Source organism: Zosterops lateralis, assembly GCF_965231275.1.
Source record: "Zosterops lateralis genome assembly, chromosome: 5".
Classification (NCBI taxonomy): domain Eukaryota; kingdom Metazoa; phylum Chordata; class Aves; order Passeriformes; family Zosteropidae; genus Zosterops; species Zosterops lateralis.
The window spans coordinates 15,262,485-15,282,370 of NC_139766.1; the positions used below are offsets into that span (position 1 = coordinate 15,262,485).

The 19,886-nt window shown below is 41.5% G+C and overlaps 1 protein-coding gene across 4 annotated transcripts in view; it reads left to right on the forward strand.

Moving 5' to 3' along the window:
• C1QTNF7 (C1q and TNF related 7) overlaps positions 1-19,886 on the forward strand; it is a 49,378-nt gene that overhangs the window by 4,831 nt on the left and 24,661 nt on the right. For 2 of the 4 annotated variants that reach the window (XM_083861589.1, XM_083861588.1), the window contains exon 1: positions 9,691-10,040. The exons of 1 other annotated variant lie outside the window; for it this stretch is intronic. In XM_083861589.1, the coding sequence (XP_083717715.1) occupies positions 9,698-10,040 (343 nt within the window). In that variant the 5' untranslated portion in view covers positions 9,691-9,697. Of the gene's footprint in view, positions 1-9,690; positions 10,041-19,886 lie in introns of those variants that run through there. One more of the 4 variants, XM_083861590.1, reaches the window with a different exon arrangement.

Sequence of the window (19,886 nt, forward strand, 5' to 3'; positions counted from 1 at the left end):
AAGAAACTGTTCCAGGGAGGGGCAGCAAATTTGGGAGTGGGAATAGGATGGCCTCCAGCAAAACAGCTTGCATAAAGGCCTGGTGTCTGGATCACAGCTCCTGCTCCTCTCCTGGAAGAAAGGAATTTTCATTTCTTTCCCTACCTTGGGTAAAGGGAAAGGAAAAAATAGAAAAAATGTTCCTTTTACTGACTCCACTTTGTCGTCATTGATTTCTCCACGTGTCCGAAATTCCCACATGGAAATGCAAAGTTCAAGTAACATCAATAGTCAGACAGATGGAAATAGTTTAGGCAGGATGAGCAGGACCAGTAGTCCTGGCTTAACTGTGAAACACGTCCTATTCCGTCTCCCCTCCTTCCTGCACCCCCAGAGAGAGCAGGTTCTCCCTGTCCAGGTTGGCCCCTGGGCTCTCAGAGGGGCTGTGCTGCATGGCCTCCATGGACCTTCATGGCTGTCCAGTAATTATGATTTGATTCTCTAGAGAAGGAGCTGTATTTCTCTGTATTTTAAGATTTACAGAGTGTTACACAGCTGTACATTGAACTGGGGTTTTGGAATCTGCATTGCAGATTGCCTTCAGCTTTTTAAGGAGAATTGAGAATTTCCTCTGCAGAACTGCCTAGGATGGCTATCTGTCTCTATGCTGACAGGCCACACACCTCAGTCCTGATTCAAAATTCCTGTTCATGGAACTTCTCAGACAGAAATACATCACTGAACGGTGTCTCCTGCACTACCAGGAGGTGCCTAAATAGTAGGACCTGTTCTGTACACCTGGTCTGAAAGCCTGCTCTAAACCTGCCTGGAGTGTTTGCCTCTGACACATCTAACAGAATAGACAATTTTTTTTTTTTATTAAATGCAGATAATCTCATTAAACTCACCAGGAGAAAATATCCAGGGAAAAATAAAAGGGCACCTTGGGAAACAGGGCTGTTAGAAACCACCGATTATCTTGTATTCTCTCGTTCTGCAGACGTGCTCTATCCTTGAGAGCCAGGGCTTCTGTCTGAGACTTTTGATTGCCAAAGGCTGGGGAAAAAATGTCTGAATGGTGTGTGTAAAATATCTGTTTCTGCAGCCCATGCAGGGCATGCATTAAATCCCTGTAGTGAGAGTCAGGTCACAACTGAGGTCAAATCAGTTCTCACAGTTCCTTCTGTGTGTGTGGCACAAGGACATGCACAGATCAGGTCTGCTGTTGGGGCAGCTCCAGGGATGCCCAGGGCATATTTAAATTGCTGTATCTGGCAGGATTTTGCCCTACATTTCCCCTCATGCAGATAAGGACTTGTAGACAGCAGGATTGTTTTCATACCTCCTGAACAAGTTAAAGGCCCATGTGAAGTACTTTGATGAGATGTGTGTCTTAGCCATTTCCAACCTGACTCAGCAATCAGCAAGTTGTACCACCTCTGCAGGGATAGGCCAGGGTTGTAAAACCTCTCCATTCCTTAGTTAGGACCATTTTCTTCATCAGAAGGGATGGCCAGGACATTCACTGCCATCGGTGCTTATGCTTGAGCAGCCTCTGCATTGACTCTGGCACGAGCTTTGGATTCCTTGTCATTAAGACCTGATGATCCCATAGCAGAAACAATTTTGTTTGCATGGAAGAACTGCCAAGACACCCTTAAAAGGAAGGCTCTGCCAAGAGCAGACTGCTGGAAATGCTCACCCCTGCTCTGACCACCCCAGGAACCATCCTGAGCAGCCCCTAGAGCAGGCATGTGCCTCCCCTGCCCCTCTGAGTCCCAGTGCAGAGACAGCCTGGTCCTTGCAGAGCCCATGGCAGAGCTGGGCAGGACCATGCCCTGGCACAGAATCCCCCCAGCAGAGCAGCCCAGCCATGTTCCTGTGCACGCCTCCATTCCAGGCTGTCAGCGGAAGCAGATGTTTCTAATTTATCACTAAAACAAAACAACTTAATCCACCAAATATGCAGCAGTGGGGGGTGAAGGAGGGGCCCTTTCACTTAAAGCTGATTTATAAATTGGATGATTAAGGTTAATTTGTCTATGAATGAGGCAAATCTGTGTCAGATATTTTTACTAATGCTTTCTCCCTCTAATTTTTGCAAGTCCTAAACATCCAAAGCCTTTTCAACCTGAGGCAATGGGATGCATTCCTGTTCTGCTGGCCAAAAGCATCTGGCACAGTTCCCTTTCATCAACAACTCCAATATTTATCTATTTAGCCCTTCGGAACATTATTTGGGTGTAACAGATGTCACAGCCCTCTGTGGTACAGGTGCCAGAGGCAGGCCTCAGCAGCAGCCCCAGCATACCCCTTCTTGCTTTTGGGAGTGTTATTTCCCCTTGGCTGTCTGGTGGTGATGGCTGGAGAGCACCTGGCACCAGAGAAGCCTGTGCTGGGAGCCCCTGGCAGAGGGTACTGTGCTCAGGGCTGGCACAGAAACATCTTCACAACACGGCTGAAAGCCCTGAGGTGAAGGGTCCTGAGTCCAAGCCCATTTCAGATTAGACTGAGAAAATTATTGGGTTTCCCTATGTTTATCAATCCTGGAGGTCATGGCCAAGCTCAGATCATCTGTATTTCAGAACATGCACAGCTATTGATCCATCCAGATACAAACAATACACACACCCTTTTCCTACAACCAATACACATGTCCTGCTTCTGCTGATACCCACTTCAGGCCACCAGTTCCTACTGCTCATAGCCTGTGTCATTGTCCATGAAAAAGGGCTCTTCTCCAAGCAGCTGGCACTCAGCCACAGCATGCCTGCCATGCACAGCAGCAGTGAAGTGGTAGCAATGCAGTAGCCTTAACAGCATAAACCTTGTGTGCCTGTGAAAGGTGAGGGGGAAAGGCAACCCCAATCAGCACTAGGATTGTTGAAGCAGATGGACATCCACAAAAAAGAAAATACCTGGTGCAGGAATGGGAGGAGGTGCTTGTGTAGGGCCTTGGCAGCCCAGAGACCCCAACTCTGTGGTGCTAGGCTGGGAACACCAGGAGAGAAATTTGGCACACTAAACCTAGCCTGGTTACATGGGAAAAGAACATCTGTATTGATTTGTTCAGCTACGTCTGAAAATAAGGATTTCATTAGGTGTCGTTCCCTGTGGACATTGCAATGCTTCTTACTTCTCATGAGCCAGTGCCCCTGCTGGTCCCAATGGCACAGCCATTGAGATGTTACACAAAAGAATAAATCCCTTCAACCCACAGGTGTGGGCACCTGTACTGCAGCCATGGCACAGCACACTGCTTTTGGACATTCAGGCTTTTGGGTTTAATTGCAGTAGCATAGTGGGTTGTAAGAAAATATAAAATAGTCTCATATGCAGCTCTCTGCTGAGGTCACTGCAATGGTGATAAGGCTGTGGGATGCTGTTGCAATGACCTGTGCATCTCTCTTTAGCAGTGTCTTTGGCTGTAAGCAGGATCTCCTGGGGCTGGAGCAGTCAGGAAACTCTTCTCCTCCATCATTTCTATTAAATGGTAGCATTAGATAACATACCAGGATCTCAATGAACTTCTCTTCAAGTCCAAATATCAAATAGACTAAAGAGGTGAGTGAAAAGGAGAATAGAAGCAAACCAGAAGGAAAGCAGCAGTAACAGCAGCAACAGCAATGGGAGCAGGAATCAGAGCCCTTAGTGCTCTGCTATAGCTATGACATTCCCAACCCTCCTTTACACAAAATGTCTATAGCAAGCTGGAAAACAATGAGTTTGAGAAGAAAACTGAAGACACCTGGAACAAAACTGAGCTTGAAGCAATTCTAGTTTTTGTCTAACAAGAGAAATCACTTTTTTTTTTGTAATTCAATCCAGACAAGCCTGTATCACTTTAACAGTTTTAAGCTGCATACAATGGGACAACCATAAACAATTTATTCTGCAATGGTGCAGTCCGCTTTTCAGTCATGAAGCCTTTTCCCAAAGGAAGAGATGCCATTTAGTTCACTTTTACCATTGATACATCTCTTTACTGCTTGAGAACTGGGCTGTGCTTCAAATGGTAATATACACTGTAAGTGGCTTCTCCTCTACCTAGTTAAATAGGTGCCTTCCCTCATTGTGTACCATAAGGGATGGTCAGAGATATCCTCATGTCTGGAAGCTTTGTGCTTACAGGAAGGAAACTAATTACAGCTCATTGCAAGAAAAGAACATTTTACTTTGATGTTTTCGATAGCTTGGTTTGAAATAGCCTCAGACCTCACGAAAAGGGATGAATTTGAATGAGCAAAGTTGTTTCAAATTTCCAGATATATCATGTACATGATATTCTGAGGCCCTAATTGTTATTTCTGCTTGTTTTTTCCAAGGTTATAGAGAAGAAAGGGATATAGATTTAACTTATGGGAGACTTGATGTGTGTATAAAGGACCATTTTCTTAATCTGTCAGAAGATTAAACATAATGTTTTGCAATTGTGTTCAAGGTACATGAGCAGCAGATTTTTGATGGGAAAGTGACACAAGCTACTGATAGAAAGCCTGCTGTCTAACTCCTGGGGAGTTTATTTTGCCTTCCTACCTCTGATGAAGTAGCAGTACTTGAAATAGGTTTTGCTTTTGGCTGAAGATACATCCCACGATGGAAGAGAGTGAAGGTCGTTGCCTTAAAGCATCTCCAGGATTCATCTATGTTGTCTCTGACCTCTGAGATGAAAGGCATTTTAATAAAAAAATCCTTTCTGACCCTCAGATATAACATCACATGAGTGCAGGCTCAGGACATTTATATCTGAGCATGAGTTTCTGTTGATGGGTTTTACTGTTACATGTTGTTGATGTTCCTAAATTATACAGCTCAGTGAAGCATTCAAAAACAAATGTTCAGCCCCCCTAGAGTATGGTACAAGGCCTAAGGATAAGCTTTGATGTGGATATAAAGCTGTGATGACTGTCAGATCCTGAGTCATTTCCACTGGCACCAACATGACCAGAAAGGAAATATATATGCATTCACACAGTTTTGAGCAAGAACTTCAACTTCTGCTGCCACAAACTGGTTATGCTGCCTTTGCAATCAGTGCAGCAGTACTGGTGTGTATCTGCTCAAGACCTGGCTGTTCAGATTTCAAGACAGAAGTTACATGGGGAAGATATTAGACATTATAGGTTTTAAAAGGAGATTTGACTTTTACATTTTAATGACATATTAAAATGAATTTTAATGTTATATTAAAATGTTTTTAGTTTACAAACTAAAAAGTCAGAATACTTCCTTTTTTTTAATGTGCAGTTTGAAGCATCAACAGGAATTTGCAGATTCTGAATCTTTGTCCATTTTTCCCTAGTCTCTACACTAGCTGAGACCACACGAGTTAGTGTCATTAGCATCTTGCCTCAAGTGAGAAATTGCTGTAATCCTAATTTGACTGGCTTGGCAGGCCTGAGCAGGTGTGCAGCAGAGTGTCTAGAATGGGGGCTGGCAATATGGGACATCACATAAGGGTTGCAAAGGAGCTTAACTGGATCCCTCCAGATCCAGTCCAGTCTAGCATATATCTGGGGCCATTCTAGATTTTTTTGTTTTTCACAGAAGTGATGCATTATTTCCCAGCTACATGGCATATATATAACATATATTATATATATAACCATTGTGGGGCCATGTATAAAATAGCTCTACTCACCAAAATCTTGATGTGAGATCAAAGTGTGAGGGCCATGCTTATGAGCCACTCATTTAAATATAAACATTCTTGTCTTTCAAGAAAATACTATCTTGCCTTTCAATTCTTCCCAAGTCCTCCTTATGAATTTCAAAATTAAAATTGATTGCAGGTGTCTTAAGTATATTTTTCCAGGTCTTCAATTTAAACAAGTTACAGAAATACTCACCTTCATACAGTTTTTGATCATTATGATATGAATTCTCACTGACAGCAGTAAAGACCATAGGGACCTTTCCCCATTTCCAGAACCAGCTTTTTTTAATTTAGATCCCATTTTAGACTGTCAGAAGGGCTGTTTTTAAGGAGAATCAATCATTTGATGATCCCTAGTACAGCTGCCTACCACATGTCCAGCAGCAGTGTTAGCACTTTTTCATTCCCCCCGCCCTTTCAGCCTAGCACTGGAACCCATTACATAGCTGGCATCTCGTAAGTGCCATGTTACTTTGCCCCTTGCTTCAAAAAATGATCTATAATAGGAAGGTGGCCATAAATAACTAATAGCAGGAATGCACAGAGAGCTGACAGCATCTAGGATAGCAGCTCTGAGAGATGACCACTCAGTTTCTCCACAGATTGTAATCTCTGGGAAATATCCTTGTGCACTGGGTCCACATCTGTAAAATGAGATGCAATGTTTTGGCTTCCATGCCAAATAAGTATAATCAAATGACTGGGTGATCAGCTATGGCAATAACCACAAGTTTGTAATTACCTGGGATAAAAGATGCAAAACCCCTCTGGATCATAATCACAGAGTCATCTTGCTCTTGAAGGTAATGGGGGCCAGGTGTGCTGTATGGAATGGAAACCCCTGGATAACAGAGTGATCACTGAAGAGAGAGCTTCCAGTTGATTAGACCTGCTTTAAGCAGATGTTGGATGAGATGAACTCAAAACATCCCTTCCATCCCAAATTACCCCTGTGACTCTGTTCTGGTGCTGCACCTCTGCAAAGACATCTTCTTGGACCACTGGGGACCAGAGTGCACATAGCCAAAATAGTGCTGCAGGAAACAGCCTGCATCCATCAGGGACTGATCAAGCCATGAAGTGAACCAATTCAGGGCAGCTTGACGCCTCCACCAAAAAGCACTTTGGTATTTGTGGCCCTAGGCTCATCCTAGAAATAGTTTAAGTGGCTTCAGGTAGAACTGGGCCTCCATGGAGCCAAGGAACAGCAGGTTCATCTCTAGATCAACCACCTAAAGGTAATGAAAGTTTACCATGTTGGGGAATATGCTCTCATTTACCTGCATTTCATCTTACATCACCACTACCTCAGTGTTCCAGTCCTCCTTGCTCAGCCTTTACATGAAATAGCAAAATTAAGCCTTGTGGTTCCCATGGACTCTCATGAGGTAATAAAGCGTGGACTTTGTAAAAGTCCTGTGCACTGACACTAGAAATAATAGCTACTGAGATATATATATAGTTGGGATTTTTTTTAAAGCAGTGAATAAAATTAGACAATCTCCAAAGTCTGATCAAAGCAGTTCAATAGACTGTGTCACATCACAGCTGGGGACCTACTTTCTCAGGATCTTAGAGATAACCACAGTGCCTGCCATGGCAGCAGAGTGGCACTCCCAGCCTGCAGACAGCACAGCCCAACCAATCTCTTGGGTGGAAAGATAAATGAGAAACATAAGACATTAATTTATATATAAGGATCTACATTTCCTCTGGGGGGAAGAAAAATAAAGAAAAAATATTCTTACATTTTTGATGTGGTTAATGATACAGACTTCACCCAACAAGTCTCATAGTTTTCTATCTGCATTACAGCTCGTGGGGTCCTGGCCAGGCTTCCATGTTCCGTGTTGTACAGCTGCACAATTGCAGCTGTAACGTGACCCTTATGTTAAGAACTGTTTTCTTAACTCTGCATGAACATCTGTGAAGGAATATATAAAAATATCCAGTGAGGCAAGTGACATTTGCAGTGACCAGCTGCCTCCAGTTGCGAGGCAACATTGTACAGGGCCACAGTAGAATGAAGCACCCAGAGGCTTGCGGTGCTTACACAGTTGTGGTGTAGCTGAATTGGGCTGGGGATAAATGACATCATCCATTCCTGGGGGCTGCAAGTGCACTGCCCAATGGCTCATTGCTTCCTTAGTCAAAAGTCAAATCCCTGGGGCAGAAACCAAGTCATGCCTGGGAGTAATTAAATGGCACCCGAATTGGTACTGTGGTTTAGATGTCCCTACTGAATTCAACTCAGTTCATCCCTCAGAAGTTAGGTATAGGTTCTGCTTGTCTCAAAACACTTCACAGAGCAGCAGGTCATAGGTCCCAGGCAGTTTTTGAAGTTTAGCCTCTTGTAGTTATGGACAGAAAGCTGGACAGGATCCCAATACCCCCCACTCGTGGGACTGCTGCCTGCAGCCTGGGCGTGTGCGAGCAGCCTCTGTGCCAAGCCTTGCTCCTACACACCAGGTCACAAGGTGTCCAACATCATAAAACAAGGCTGAAAGTCAAAAATGCCAGCTATTTTCTAAAAATAGAAAAGATGAGCTGGGAGCGAGGGAAGAAATGCCTCCTTGCCGATGGTTAGCAGCGAGAAAAGAGCTCTGGCACAGCAGCTGACAACAGACTCACCTCAGTGTGGTTAAGCAATAAAGCTATAGATTTCAAACATTTATTTAATTCCAAAACAAACAAAAAAGGCAAATAATTTGAAATTTAAGATATATGATTTGATAGTGCCTCATATTTTGAAACTGTTACTGGAGAAAGGAAAAGTGAAAACAACAGGAAGAGCTGAAAGGGACCAAAATTAAATTTTTTTGGACTTATTGTTTCAGTATTCAACAAAGGAAATGGATATAAATGGAAACTAAATTGAAACTGAGGTCTCTCTCATTCAACAAGCAACAATGCAGAAAGACAGTTTAATTACAAATAAACAACTTTGAAGTTATACTTGTGTTTTCGTGTCTTAATAAAGCTGACAGAAAAAAAAGCAACAATAAAAGCTGAACCTAAGACTTCAGGTTCAAGAAAAACATTGATAACATGCATATAAAATATGTAGGGAATTTTTCAAGTCTATTGTTCACACAAGAGAATAACAAAAGAGATCATTTGATCATTCTTCATTAAAAACTATTATTTCCTTAAGCTAGAAATGCTTAAAAGTTTCGAGGGCTTTTTTGTTTGTTTCTTTTATCTTTACATTTCATAAAGCCATGAAAATCGAATTTACAATATTTTAAAATTTGATTCTGGACTGTAAGCTTATTTCTCTTTTCCTTTCTTTTGCAACTGAATATAATGGTTTGAATAAGGACTTTGATTTCTTTTCTTATCTTTGCTGCTCCTTTAATATGGCTTTTGTTCATCTTCTTCATAAAACCTCTGTCCTTATCTCCTGAGAATTATATTACTACATTTAAACTATTGTCTTTAGTCTTGAAGATGTAATTTTAAAATGGAGCAGGGAATTTTTTACCTGAAACTTTACATTTACCTATTTTCAGCTACGATATCTTTTTGCTTTTCTTCTTTGTCTCAATATTTTTTCTATCAAGGACTTGTGGCAAAAGCTATGCTTGTTTTTATGAAGTCTAATAGGTTTAAGTTGACAAAAGGGAAGAAAGAGAGAAAGGAAAGTAGTAAACAGATCTTTCTTTTGAAGGAGAAAAAGAATCTGAAAAACACTAATTTTGCTTTCAGGCGATTCATTGCGTTTACGATACACAAAATACTAAACTTCACTACGAGTTACATTTCCTGGCTGGGATACAGAGAGATTCTCAGAAAATCGAGGTTTGAAATAGAAAGCCGGCAGCAACCTCGTCTGGGACACAAGGAACCTCAGCACAGGGGACAGAGCCTGAGAGTGCTGCCACTTGGGAGCCATGAACTGAAATAGAGAATCCTGTCATCTTTGTTTTTATTTTTAAAATATGTCAGCAAATTAAAAGCTAAAAACAAGCATTGTGTTTTGGTTTTGCTGTGCCTGTGCGAGCAGCACTGCTCTCATGCCCTCCTGGTGCAGAGCACAAATGCCACAGCTCCTGTACTCCCATGCACTCTTATGTTACTGCTCAAGTATGCATTCAGAAAAGAGCCAGCAGATACAGTAGATTTATTCTAGTTGTTGAGGTCAAGGACTCCTTTTCTTTGGATTCAGCAGAGAGGGAACTCTTTCCTCATAGCACCAGACAGGCTTTCTGCTTTGCGGTCTACTGTCAGTGCACGCCACAGATAAAGAAACATCTGAGAGCATTTTTAAAGGATTTATCAATCCAAAGCACTGGTGAGCTATGTGCTGTCTCCAGCGTCAGAGTTAGGAGGCTTTCAACAAGGGACAATATTTGCACAAAGTGCAAGCCAGAGGCTCCAGCTGCTGCAAACTTTTGCAAGCCATGTAAGTAAAGAGCTTTATTTTGCTGAAGCAAACTTTGTATATTCTCTTGCCTCATAAAAACTCCGAGATAATCTAAACTTTAGATGAATTTCCTAATACTAGTAACATTGCTATTCTGCTGTCCCTTTGAACAATGCAGTACAATAATTAAGTATCTTACCTTGTTTTGCTTGTGAATCTTGTAAAGAGAGGAATCTGTAGCTCCTTGGGCAGGCTCTGTTTGCTTATCTGATCGCTGACCATTTCTGTTCTCTGGTTGTGATCGGCGCAGAGACCCTTCTGATTTCTCGGATTTCTTTGATTTCAGGGGCAATGGGAAGCTGGCAGGGAAATGAAAAGGCTGTGGAAAAGGAAACAAAGAGCAAAAAAGTAGTTTATAAAGTGTTGTCAGTGAACTCAAAAGTGGTGTGTAAAACCCTCATGCTGAACTTGTGGTCTTGTGAGATTTTATGTGCTTTATAGTGAGATTTGAGGAGTCAAAGGTTATGTGACTAAGAGGACCATTAAATAACAGAAGAAATATTTTGATTGCTTTATAAAAAGTAACTCTATGTCCATGCTCATATTTAAATTTGTTACTTTCTCTATGGTTATCTGGAGCTTATGTCAGGGGATGGATCACCCTCCTCTGAGCTTCACAATGTAACTTAAACTCATTAAATATTTCCTTGTTTTCTATGTAGTTCATATAATTTTTGGCATCAATAAGCCTGGCAGAGAGCTGTTGAAATGCTTAATTTCTCTTATTTTCTGTGGAGTCCTCCCTGCCATTTTGACTGCTGCCAAAATGTAGACCTGGTGATAAATAATTGGAAACTATATTAGATTCACTGACTAGGTACAGGTGGCACTACTCTGAGACAGAAATTTCATGCACTCAGAATTCTCAGTGTCTTCCTGCTTGGAGAGTCTCTAGTTCCCTTGCATTCCTTATCCAAAAAGTATCTGATCCCTCTGACTTTGCACATTCTATATGGCTCTCACTTAATCCCAGTTCCCAATAACTTCTAATAGGCTCTTTCCTCCAGGTGCACACGTCTGAAAGGTGCAAACCCTGCCCTCCAACCCTCACAGTGCAAACTCTACCCTCCAACCCTTCAACCCTGTCCCACACCCACATGTACACAACCCAGTTTTATTTATTGCAGATATTTATTGCGGGTGCTCAGAGGAGCATGGATGCTGCCCTCAATACCTCACCACATCTCCGAGCCCTGCTCTTGTCCTTCATTTCCATGGCAGTGCAGAGGAGAGGGGCACTGTCCATTAAGGGAGATGCCCACCATTCTTTGAAGGCCCTCCTTGCTGTCAGCCAGGAAGTCAGACCTGGCTGCCAAAATACTGGGGAAATGAATATACCTGCAGGGATGGGATGTGCAGTTTGTTACTTCCAGAGATGCTGGGGAGTCACCTCCCTGAGCAAGGACAGAGAAAGGCTCTGCAGAAAGAAACTTTCAGGGTAATAAGAATCACATCTTGAAGGTGCTCTGGCAGGAGCAAATCAGAGGTGAATGGGGCTGGTGTGAAAGTCAAACTTCTCCAACGGTGGGAGAAGAACATGTTGCTTTTCAAGAGTGTTTGGAGAACGAGAAAAAGCTTCATTTTCAGCACAGAGATGGGTAGGAGCTGTTTTCTTTGCAATATAAAACTCTCTTATACCTAACTGGTGCAACCACACTCCAGGGAGAAAATAGCAGTTTATTATAGTTTTTGAATTTATATATATTCATGTGTTCTCTTGGCTAATGCTTTTTTTAAGTTCTAAAGCTTTCTGAACCTTTCATATAGTCCTTTGCTTTGAAGCAACAGATGTCAGCGATAAGCAGATGGTTCTGGCTTTGAATTTGAACATCTTTAAATACTTTGCATATATTTTATGGTGAGGAATGCACTCTGTCTTACTATGCAGAACTGATGCACTAAATGAAAGTATCCATGTCTGGATTCTTGATGTCACTTCCTAGCTCACAAACCAATAAACTACATATTTTTCAGGATTATTTCTTGTGAGATATTTTCATCTAATTATTCAGCTTTGTTTTCAGGCTTGAAACAAACTGTGAAATGCTCTAATCCAATGTGAGCTCAAAGAGAACAAGCAACAAAAAGAGCCAAAGGAGCTGCCCCAGTTGTGAATTGCATTTTCACTCTGATGTATCCTGTGAGCAGGCTGAAATCTTCCTCTTGCACAATTTCCCAGAGGAAATAATGCAGTGCCTATGGAAACAACTGAACAAAATCTTTTGATCTTTCTTACTCTAAACTTTCATTTTCAGGAGGTACAGCTATGAAATTTGATGAGTGGAGAATCTAAGAACATAAGATCTTAAATCAGGAATAAATTTGGTAACATAAATGGAAAAAAGAGATCTGAAATAAGAAAATAACTCATTTTCTTTCAAAGGAAAGAAATCATACAAACAGATTTCATCCAAATGGTTTGCTGTTGGATAATAATTTACTGCTTTAGAAAGTTCTTTTCTCCCTCTCTGCCTGATTTTCAGTCCTGAAGGGTTTGTTTTTTAAAGAAATCACCTGAGACAACCTGTGATGTGTGAACGGTTTAAGCTTTATTTAGTTGATATTAAGAATGGATGATTGCACATATTGTCAAAGGCTTTATTAATTATAATGACGTAAGAGATGTTAGCAGCACTTATACCTAGTGCATCTGTCTGACTTGGAAAGAGAAATGCCTCAATTCACCAAGCTTTGGAGATTTTGCCCCTATCTTTGAGAAGGAATGGGGCTGTTGAAGGGTTCCTGGTGCTGAAGCGGTGCTAGAAGACCCCAATGGTGATGCAGGACATGCTCTTTCCCTCTCTTTTTTCCCTCTTTCTCCAATTCTTGAAACCTTTTCCTTTCTCACTTCTTCAGGACACAGAATCTCCTAATGCCAGGCTCTTCCAGAGTACAGGTTTTCCTCAAATCAGCCTCTCCTTACCCCACAGCACCCTGGTTGCTGCTCAGCCTTTGTGGAGTAGAGATGGGAATAGGGGCAGAATGCCCCAGCAGAGCTGGTGAACCCAACTGCCCCCGAGTTTGGATCTCAGTGGCTAATCCCCATCTCTGCAGGTACAAGTGAAGCCACCCACATGTAAGCAAAGCATGAAGACTTATGACCTTTGAAATCTCATGCCCAAGGCTAACTGATGCTTTAATTACTGCCCTGCATTTAATTACTGCCTAATGCTATGCATTTCCTAGTGGTTTCCACACCCAGACATCTTCTGGGACTGGTCATTACTCAAAACACAGTAGACTGACAAATCCAGTAGCTTGACAAAAGAGAAAAGTTCCTCCAGTTCCACTTTGAAAGTTTTAAGATCTCCTTTCTATCTAATACTGTAGAGTTAAAAAAAAAAAAAAATGAGGTGTTCTATTTTAGTATATTATTTGACAATATCAGGTTTTCAGGTTTAGGAATCTACATATAAATGAGAAGGAATTGTGAAAGCTTTTGATTGATGGGCTGTCTTCCTTTCTGACAATTCTAATTATTTAAGGATTGCAAATGTTCAAATACTTCAAAAATCAGAGGCAGTATTTTGCTACTTGACAGCAGCATAACTCAGAGAGTGGATTTCCCAAATAAATCCTTGCAATATAAAGAGGTTGCAATTTGATGTGTGATAGATTTCTCTGGTGTCTATCTCAAGACCTTTTTCTCTCTGTGAAGCCCTACTATCCCTTACTGCTCTGGTAAAACACTTCAGCATATATGTATTTGTTTTGCCAAATACCACCTCTAAGACTTACAGACCTGAGGACTGAGGCATGACTCAATGACTCTAGAACTGAGATCTGAGTAAAAGTCTGTAAAGATGCAGTAAAGTGAAGGTAGTTTTCCTGAATTCTGGAAATAAGTGTCCATCCATGGCCACACATAGATAAACAGGTTCTTTGTAAAGAAGGAAAGAGCTTTTAATCCTTTCTGTGGTGCTGTGTGCCTGCAGCTTTCCCATAGGTTCACAAGTGAAAAAAAAACCACCTCCAAACTTACTAGAAAGCTAGCTCTCAATCTGTGCTGTACAAGATAATCAGCAAAACCGACCACAAAGGACCCATAAGTAACAAAATATCCCCAGATGATCAGTGTGGAGAGCTGAGAACAGTTACCAGCACTGGGATGCCTCTAGTGGAAAAGCTCTTGGCAGGGAAGGAAGCAATACAGTGACATTCCAGTCTGCAGATGGAAAGCAAGCCTGGAAACTGCTCTGAGCTGCTGCAATGCAGGGTTGCAATGGGAACATGGACTTTTGCTGTGAATCTGTGGGAACAATTACCATCAACCTTTGCTCTCAACTGATGTTTGTTTCATGCAACTGATTTTTGAGTGACTGCCCATTTCTGAACTTCAGTGAAGTAATTTGTAAACTTGATATCTTAAATGTAGCTGGGGAAAAGAGTGAAGGAGAAAGGGGGAAGAGGAGGGAAATCTGATAGCATTCATATTCCAGAGAGAATTAATTCTGTTGTATTTGTAAGGTTTCCTCTGTGGCTTTTAAGTTATTTCCTGAAATCTATAATTACATTAATGCAAGGTCTGCATCCAGCTTTTTCTAAAGTAATGTTGAAGTAGAACAAGTGATAAGTAAACCAATTTTTTCTTTGAATGTCATCTCTGGTTTTGTTTATCAGCTGACACTCTAGCAAGTAGTTTCTGCCTTGAGAGGTTGTTGATAGATAGTTCCTTGAGATAGCTCAGTATCTCAGCTACCTTGTCCCTGGGAAGTCCTTTTAAAACACTGAGAAAATTTTCAGTGTTCACCACAAATTGATTTTGGAACTTACTGGGAGTTCAGTTCCTTGACAGCACTGAAGATGTGTGGTGGAGAATGTGGGCAAAGGTGACAGTGCAGGGAGTCAAAAGAAAGCATTGGGACTGTTTGGGGGTTTTTGGTGACAATCAGGAACCAGATTCAATTTCACATGGTTCCAACAACAAGGGCACTAACAACAAGGGCACTCCAGATCACTGTGCCTCAGTGCATGAACCACTTCCCACCTACGGGCACAGTCATCAGCATGTCCCCTGAATCGTCTCCCTCAGACGAAAACAGGAATTCTGGAGGATTACAAAAATTCCTCAGGGTACAAGAGAGCAAATGAATGTCTGAGCATCCCATGTGGGCAGAACTTACAAAGCTGAAGATTTGGAAATGTGTACATGATGGTTGTGTTGACCATACTATGGCTGCTGTGTTCTTCTCAGAGAAAATGTTCTGTATTCATGACCATTCCTTGTTCAGGAAGGAAAATGTTCAGGTTCTCTGGTCAGACTAGCCACCAGTGGTCATAGAACAAGAGAGTAAGAATCCATATTAACTGACAGTTAAAATATTTTATCATTATAATTATTGCCAGACATGACATACACCTCAAATTTTTTAATCTACAAATGTGGAGTCATCCTTCTTTTATTTACACCCACTTTTGAACATTAGTTAAATACCTGTAACTTAGGTGGAAATGAGAGAAAAAACAAGTACAACTTTTGGGGATTTCTGCCTCAATGATAGTAGTTAGAAGATGAGAGACATAAATGAACACAATACCTGTGGGGTTTGACAGATGACTCAGATACAATATTTTTCAAGAATAGACATGAACTCAGTTAATGAGGGGAAGAGTCATCCTCATGATTATTTTCCTAGTTGAAAAAAATTGCAGGTTCATGTCAACAACATGCAGAGATGGCTGGAATGTGTTGCCAAAGACCATCCCAACAGTGTATCTATGCTGTAAATATCATATTTGAAGTTAGTCAGCAACAGCTATGTCATCTTGATTTGCATGCTAATAAGATGATGTAATGATGCTCTGGAGAGATGGATATACAGTTATTTGGCAATAAAAATTTTGGCTTTCCTGAAGTACTGAAACTTTAGAATTCTCAGGGGTATATTTCTCTGACTTTGCACCTTGTCTCCTAAGTAAAGAAACACCCCACTGTGGACATATCTACAGTACCACCTCTTCAAGGAGAAAGGGACGTCACATATTTCTTCCTGGAAACTGCAGGTGCAGAAACTAAGATATGAACATTTTTTTATAGACATGAGCTATGACAAAAGTTCACACATTATCAGCTTCCTTATTCAGAATAAGGCTACCTCATGGTTGAGAACAAGATATATTTCAGGGCCTACTGGACCCTGGAACAGAACACTAGATCCCGTTCCAGAAAAATATCAGTTCAGGGAGAAATATGAAATGCTTTCTCATTGATAAATGTTGTTTCCAAGACAATCTCTCTTTAAGCTACAGGGCCATTTCCAAAATGTGAAAGGATTCTGGCTTCTTGCAGACAGGGGAAAGATGTGAAAGTCCAGAGAGGCACCTCTGTACATGGGATGGTGATGACTGTGGTCTCCTTCCTTGTGGCAGATAAAGCAGCATTTGGATCTTTTGACATCTTTTCCCCACAGTGAAGCCCTTCCTCACTTTCTCTTTTTTCTCTCACAAAAAAAACTGAAAAAAACCTTCTTCAGCATCTCATCACTGAGAGAATTGTTCAGTGCAGGATTTTATAAATCATATCTTGCTACATTTATGGAAGTTATGACCCACACTTCTACAGTCAGGGCTGTGGGCATATTTACTCATACTGATTTCACTGTAATGATAGATGGTTGCCCCTTGTTGTAATGAGGTCTTAAATTTTTTCCCTGGTGCTCTGAGCTGGTATTTTCCAGGTCATGGGAGTACTTTCCCTAAACTAACAGTGTGTTACATATTGTAGCATTGTCATGTCTTTGAGGGCTTAGTTTTCATGCAGGTGCCTAATGTCATTCCTGAAGCTGATGCTCCAGTGCAGACAGGATGTTTGGCTGATTTCTGCTTCAGATGGCTTTTACCATCTTTTCTTTATTGCTTCCAGGGTTTTCTCTTGCTTCCCTGGGGACACCAGATGCATTTAATGAGTCAGTTCCAGCTTCGAAGCTGAAACGGGTCATGGATAGGAGCCATGTGTTGTTCAGATCCTTGCATGGAAGGGAATTTCCTTTTTCTCTTGCTGGACCAATTCACTCAATAAAAATTTGTTTTAGATCAAGTTGGCATTGCTTTTAGCTAACTCAAAACTTTTCTAATCATATCCTTAATTCCAAGTTTTTACTATGTGCTAAAAGAGGAGAGTTGCCTTAAAAGACAACTGGTGCCTCTGACAGTGAGCCTGGCTCCCAGCTTAAGTGATAGGATAGGACTTTTGAACACAAAAGTCACAGGCTGTAGCTGGTGAAAAATTAGACAACAGTCAGAGGCATGCTTCTCTCCAGTGTTGCATAAGTAGATATATAATGTATAATGTACTGCAACATCACAGCAGGTCTCCCAAATTGAAAACAAAGAGGAATAAAAGACTGCCGTACCTTGGCTCTTAAATCCCTGAATGTGTTGCCTGTGTTGATTAGTTACTTTGATTTGTGCTTCCCTGCACAGCTCATTTTTCCCTTTAATAAGAGTTTGGCTTGTAAATTGTCACTTGCATTTGCACCAAACAGTGCAATTAGGCTGAAGTGACGGAATATATTACATTGTTTGTTTTCCATTATGTTTATTCCAGATGGTTTTTGTCACTGACTCTTTTTCTGAGCTGGGCTGTTAATAAACATAGGATAAATCTAATGAATAAATTTGCCTGCTTGCTACAGATCTCTGGTGGTGGCTGGGATGGGGTTATGCTGCTGAGTAATGGGCTCTTAGTAGAACTACAGAAATGTCAATTCTTGTTTCCTTATGAGAAGCAAATGGCCATGGTTAGTAAGGAGTTAAAGAAGATACTTATGTGGTGTGCTCTTTTCCTTTAAAAGACATACATTTAAAAATTAAACTGAGGTTATAATGGGTTCACAGTTGTGATGCTTTATAGCTTCTCTGAACAAAGGAAATGTTTTATGGTACAGCTACAGAGTGAGTACCCATTTTCAAGCTTTTCATTGTCAGGAATCTCCTCTGTACCCTTGAGTCAGCTGTTTCAGTTTTTGTCTTGGTTCCTGAACAAACACTTCTTTCCTTCTTCAACCATTTTGTCTCATCACACAGAAGTTGTTAAAAGTCCCTGACTAGGCTGGAGATGCAAAATCAATTTTAGAAAAAGAACTGGAACATTTTGGAGAAAACATATTGGATAAAGAGGAAATCTGGATGTCTACAGGGCAGCAGGACTCTTCCTAATCTGTTCACTTGCCAAAGTGGTGTTAACTGGAAAAAAATGAACACTGTGACAGCAGGTCTTGGAAAAGTCATAACACTTAAGGAGTTTTCCAGTAGTGGCCTCCTAGTTTTTTTTTTATCAGAAAGGAGCATAAGGAAACCCAGCATAAAATACAACATGGTCTGTCCTACCATCTTGCAAAAGTTTCAAAAGCTGCCTGGGAAGAGTTGACTGTGGCTGCTCAGCAGTGGGATCTTGGTTAAAGTGAGTCGTGGTTAAAGAGCATATTTTTTAGAAGATAAGCTAAAAGCAGATGATAGTAAACAAATTTTGTTTCTACTAACATTTCCCACTTTCTCTGAACTCTTTCAGGGAGCTTATAAGCAGGAAGCTGCCAACAGTGCTGCCTTTTGTCAGTACAACAGCTTCTCACATGTCTATCAGCTGCTTAGCGCCGCTCTGAGCAACAAAAACACTGTCTCTGTCTCTGAAAGTAGTGCAGGGCAATGCTTCCTCAAGTGAACAACCAAGTGATGAACACTGGAAGAAGAAATTGTTCATCTGGGCTCATATGGACCCACTTGCAGCAGGCTGGGGGCCCAGTCAGTGCCATGAGCTGGGTGGCAGCCACAGTGGGGAAGGGAAAGTTTCTAGGAACAGGAGGAGACAAGGAAGGAGAAGGAGAAGTGAGAGGTATGGGAGAAATAATTCAAGAAGCCTCCAAAGAAATGAGCAGCTAAAAAAGGCTAGAAAGACATGGCTGTTTTGGTAACTGAAATACAAGGAAAATGAGGATACAGCCTGTACCCACAGCACTGGGTGCCTGGCCAGGCTGCGAGGTGTGAGAGTGTTAACCCTTCTGGAATTAATTCAGGACATTCCAGTGCTTGAATTCACACAGTAAAAATAGACTTTGTGCCAGGCTTGTTGCCTATGGGGCTTATGTTCTGCTTTTTGATTCAATCATTTAGGAATGCAAAGCTCTTCTACCAGGTCTGGGCTTTAACAGCACCTTTGTTTTGCCATTACCAGACTGTTGCTGACAGTGGAGCAAATCCACAGTAATGAAATTCATAGCAAAAACATCCATGTCTGGCTGCAGCTGCTCAGCCATGCTGTTTTTGTAGGGTCTGATTCACATCTGGACTGTGCTTTCCCTCCTGTGTGTCTTACCCACCTCACTTCTCTTAGGCATCACTGCATGTCCACTCATACAGCAGGGCAACGGTGAGTCTGCTCCACAGATGCCCAATTAAGGCTGAGTGTTTACTGTGAATTAAGATAAATTAGCCACTTGTACATCAGATTCCTGAGTGTTTCACTGGTGGGGAGAAGGAGAGTTTAGCTAGCCCCAGCCTGCTCTCTTTGTCACACTAAAATGCGGCAAGGTGCAAGTTGGACAGCAGAACTTGGAGGCAAACAAATGAGGCTTGGCCAGGATAGGACTTGGGTTTTGTAATTCCGAACAATAGTTCCTGCTTCTGCCACTTCATTGACCCCAGTTCCTGGCCCTCGGAGGCCTTCCTATGACAGCTTCCACTCAAAGAAAGAATTAGATGAAGTCTCTTCATCTTTCTTTATCACACTCCTTACCTTCAAGCTGACCATAATCAAATACATTTGTGTCACTTCCCACACCCCCAGGCATTCCTTTGGGTGGCAGATGTCTTCAGATTTCAGAGTTATGC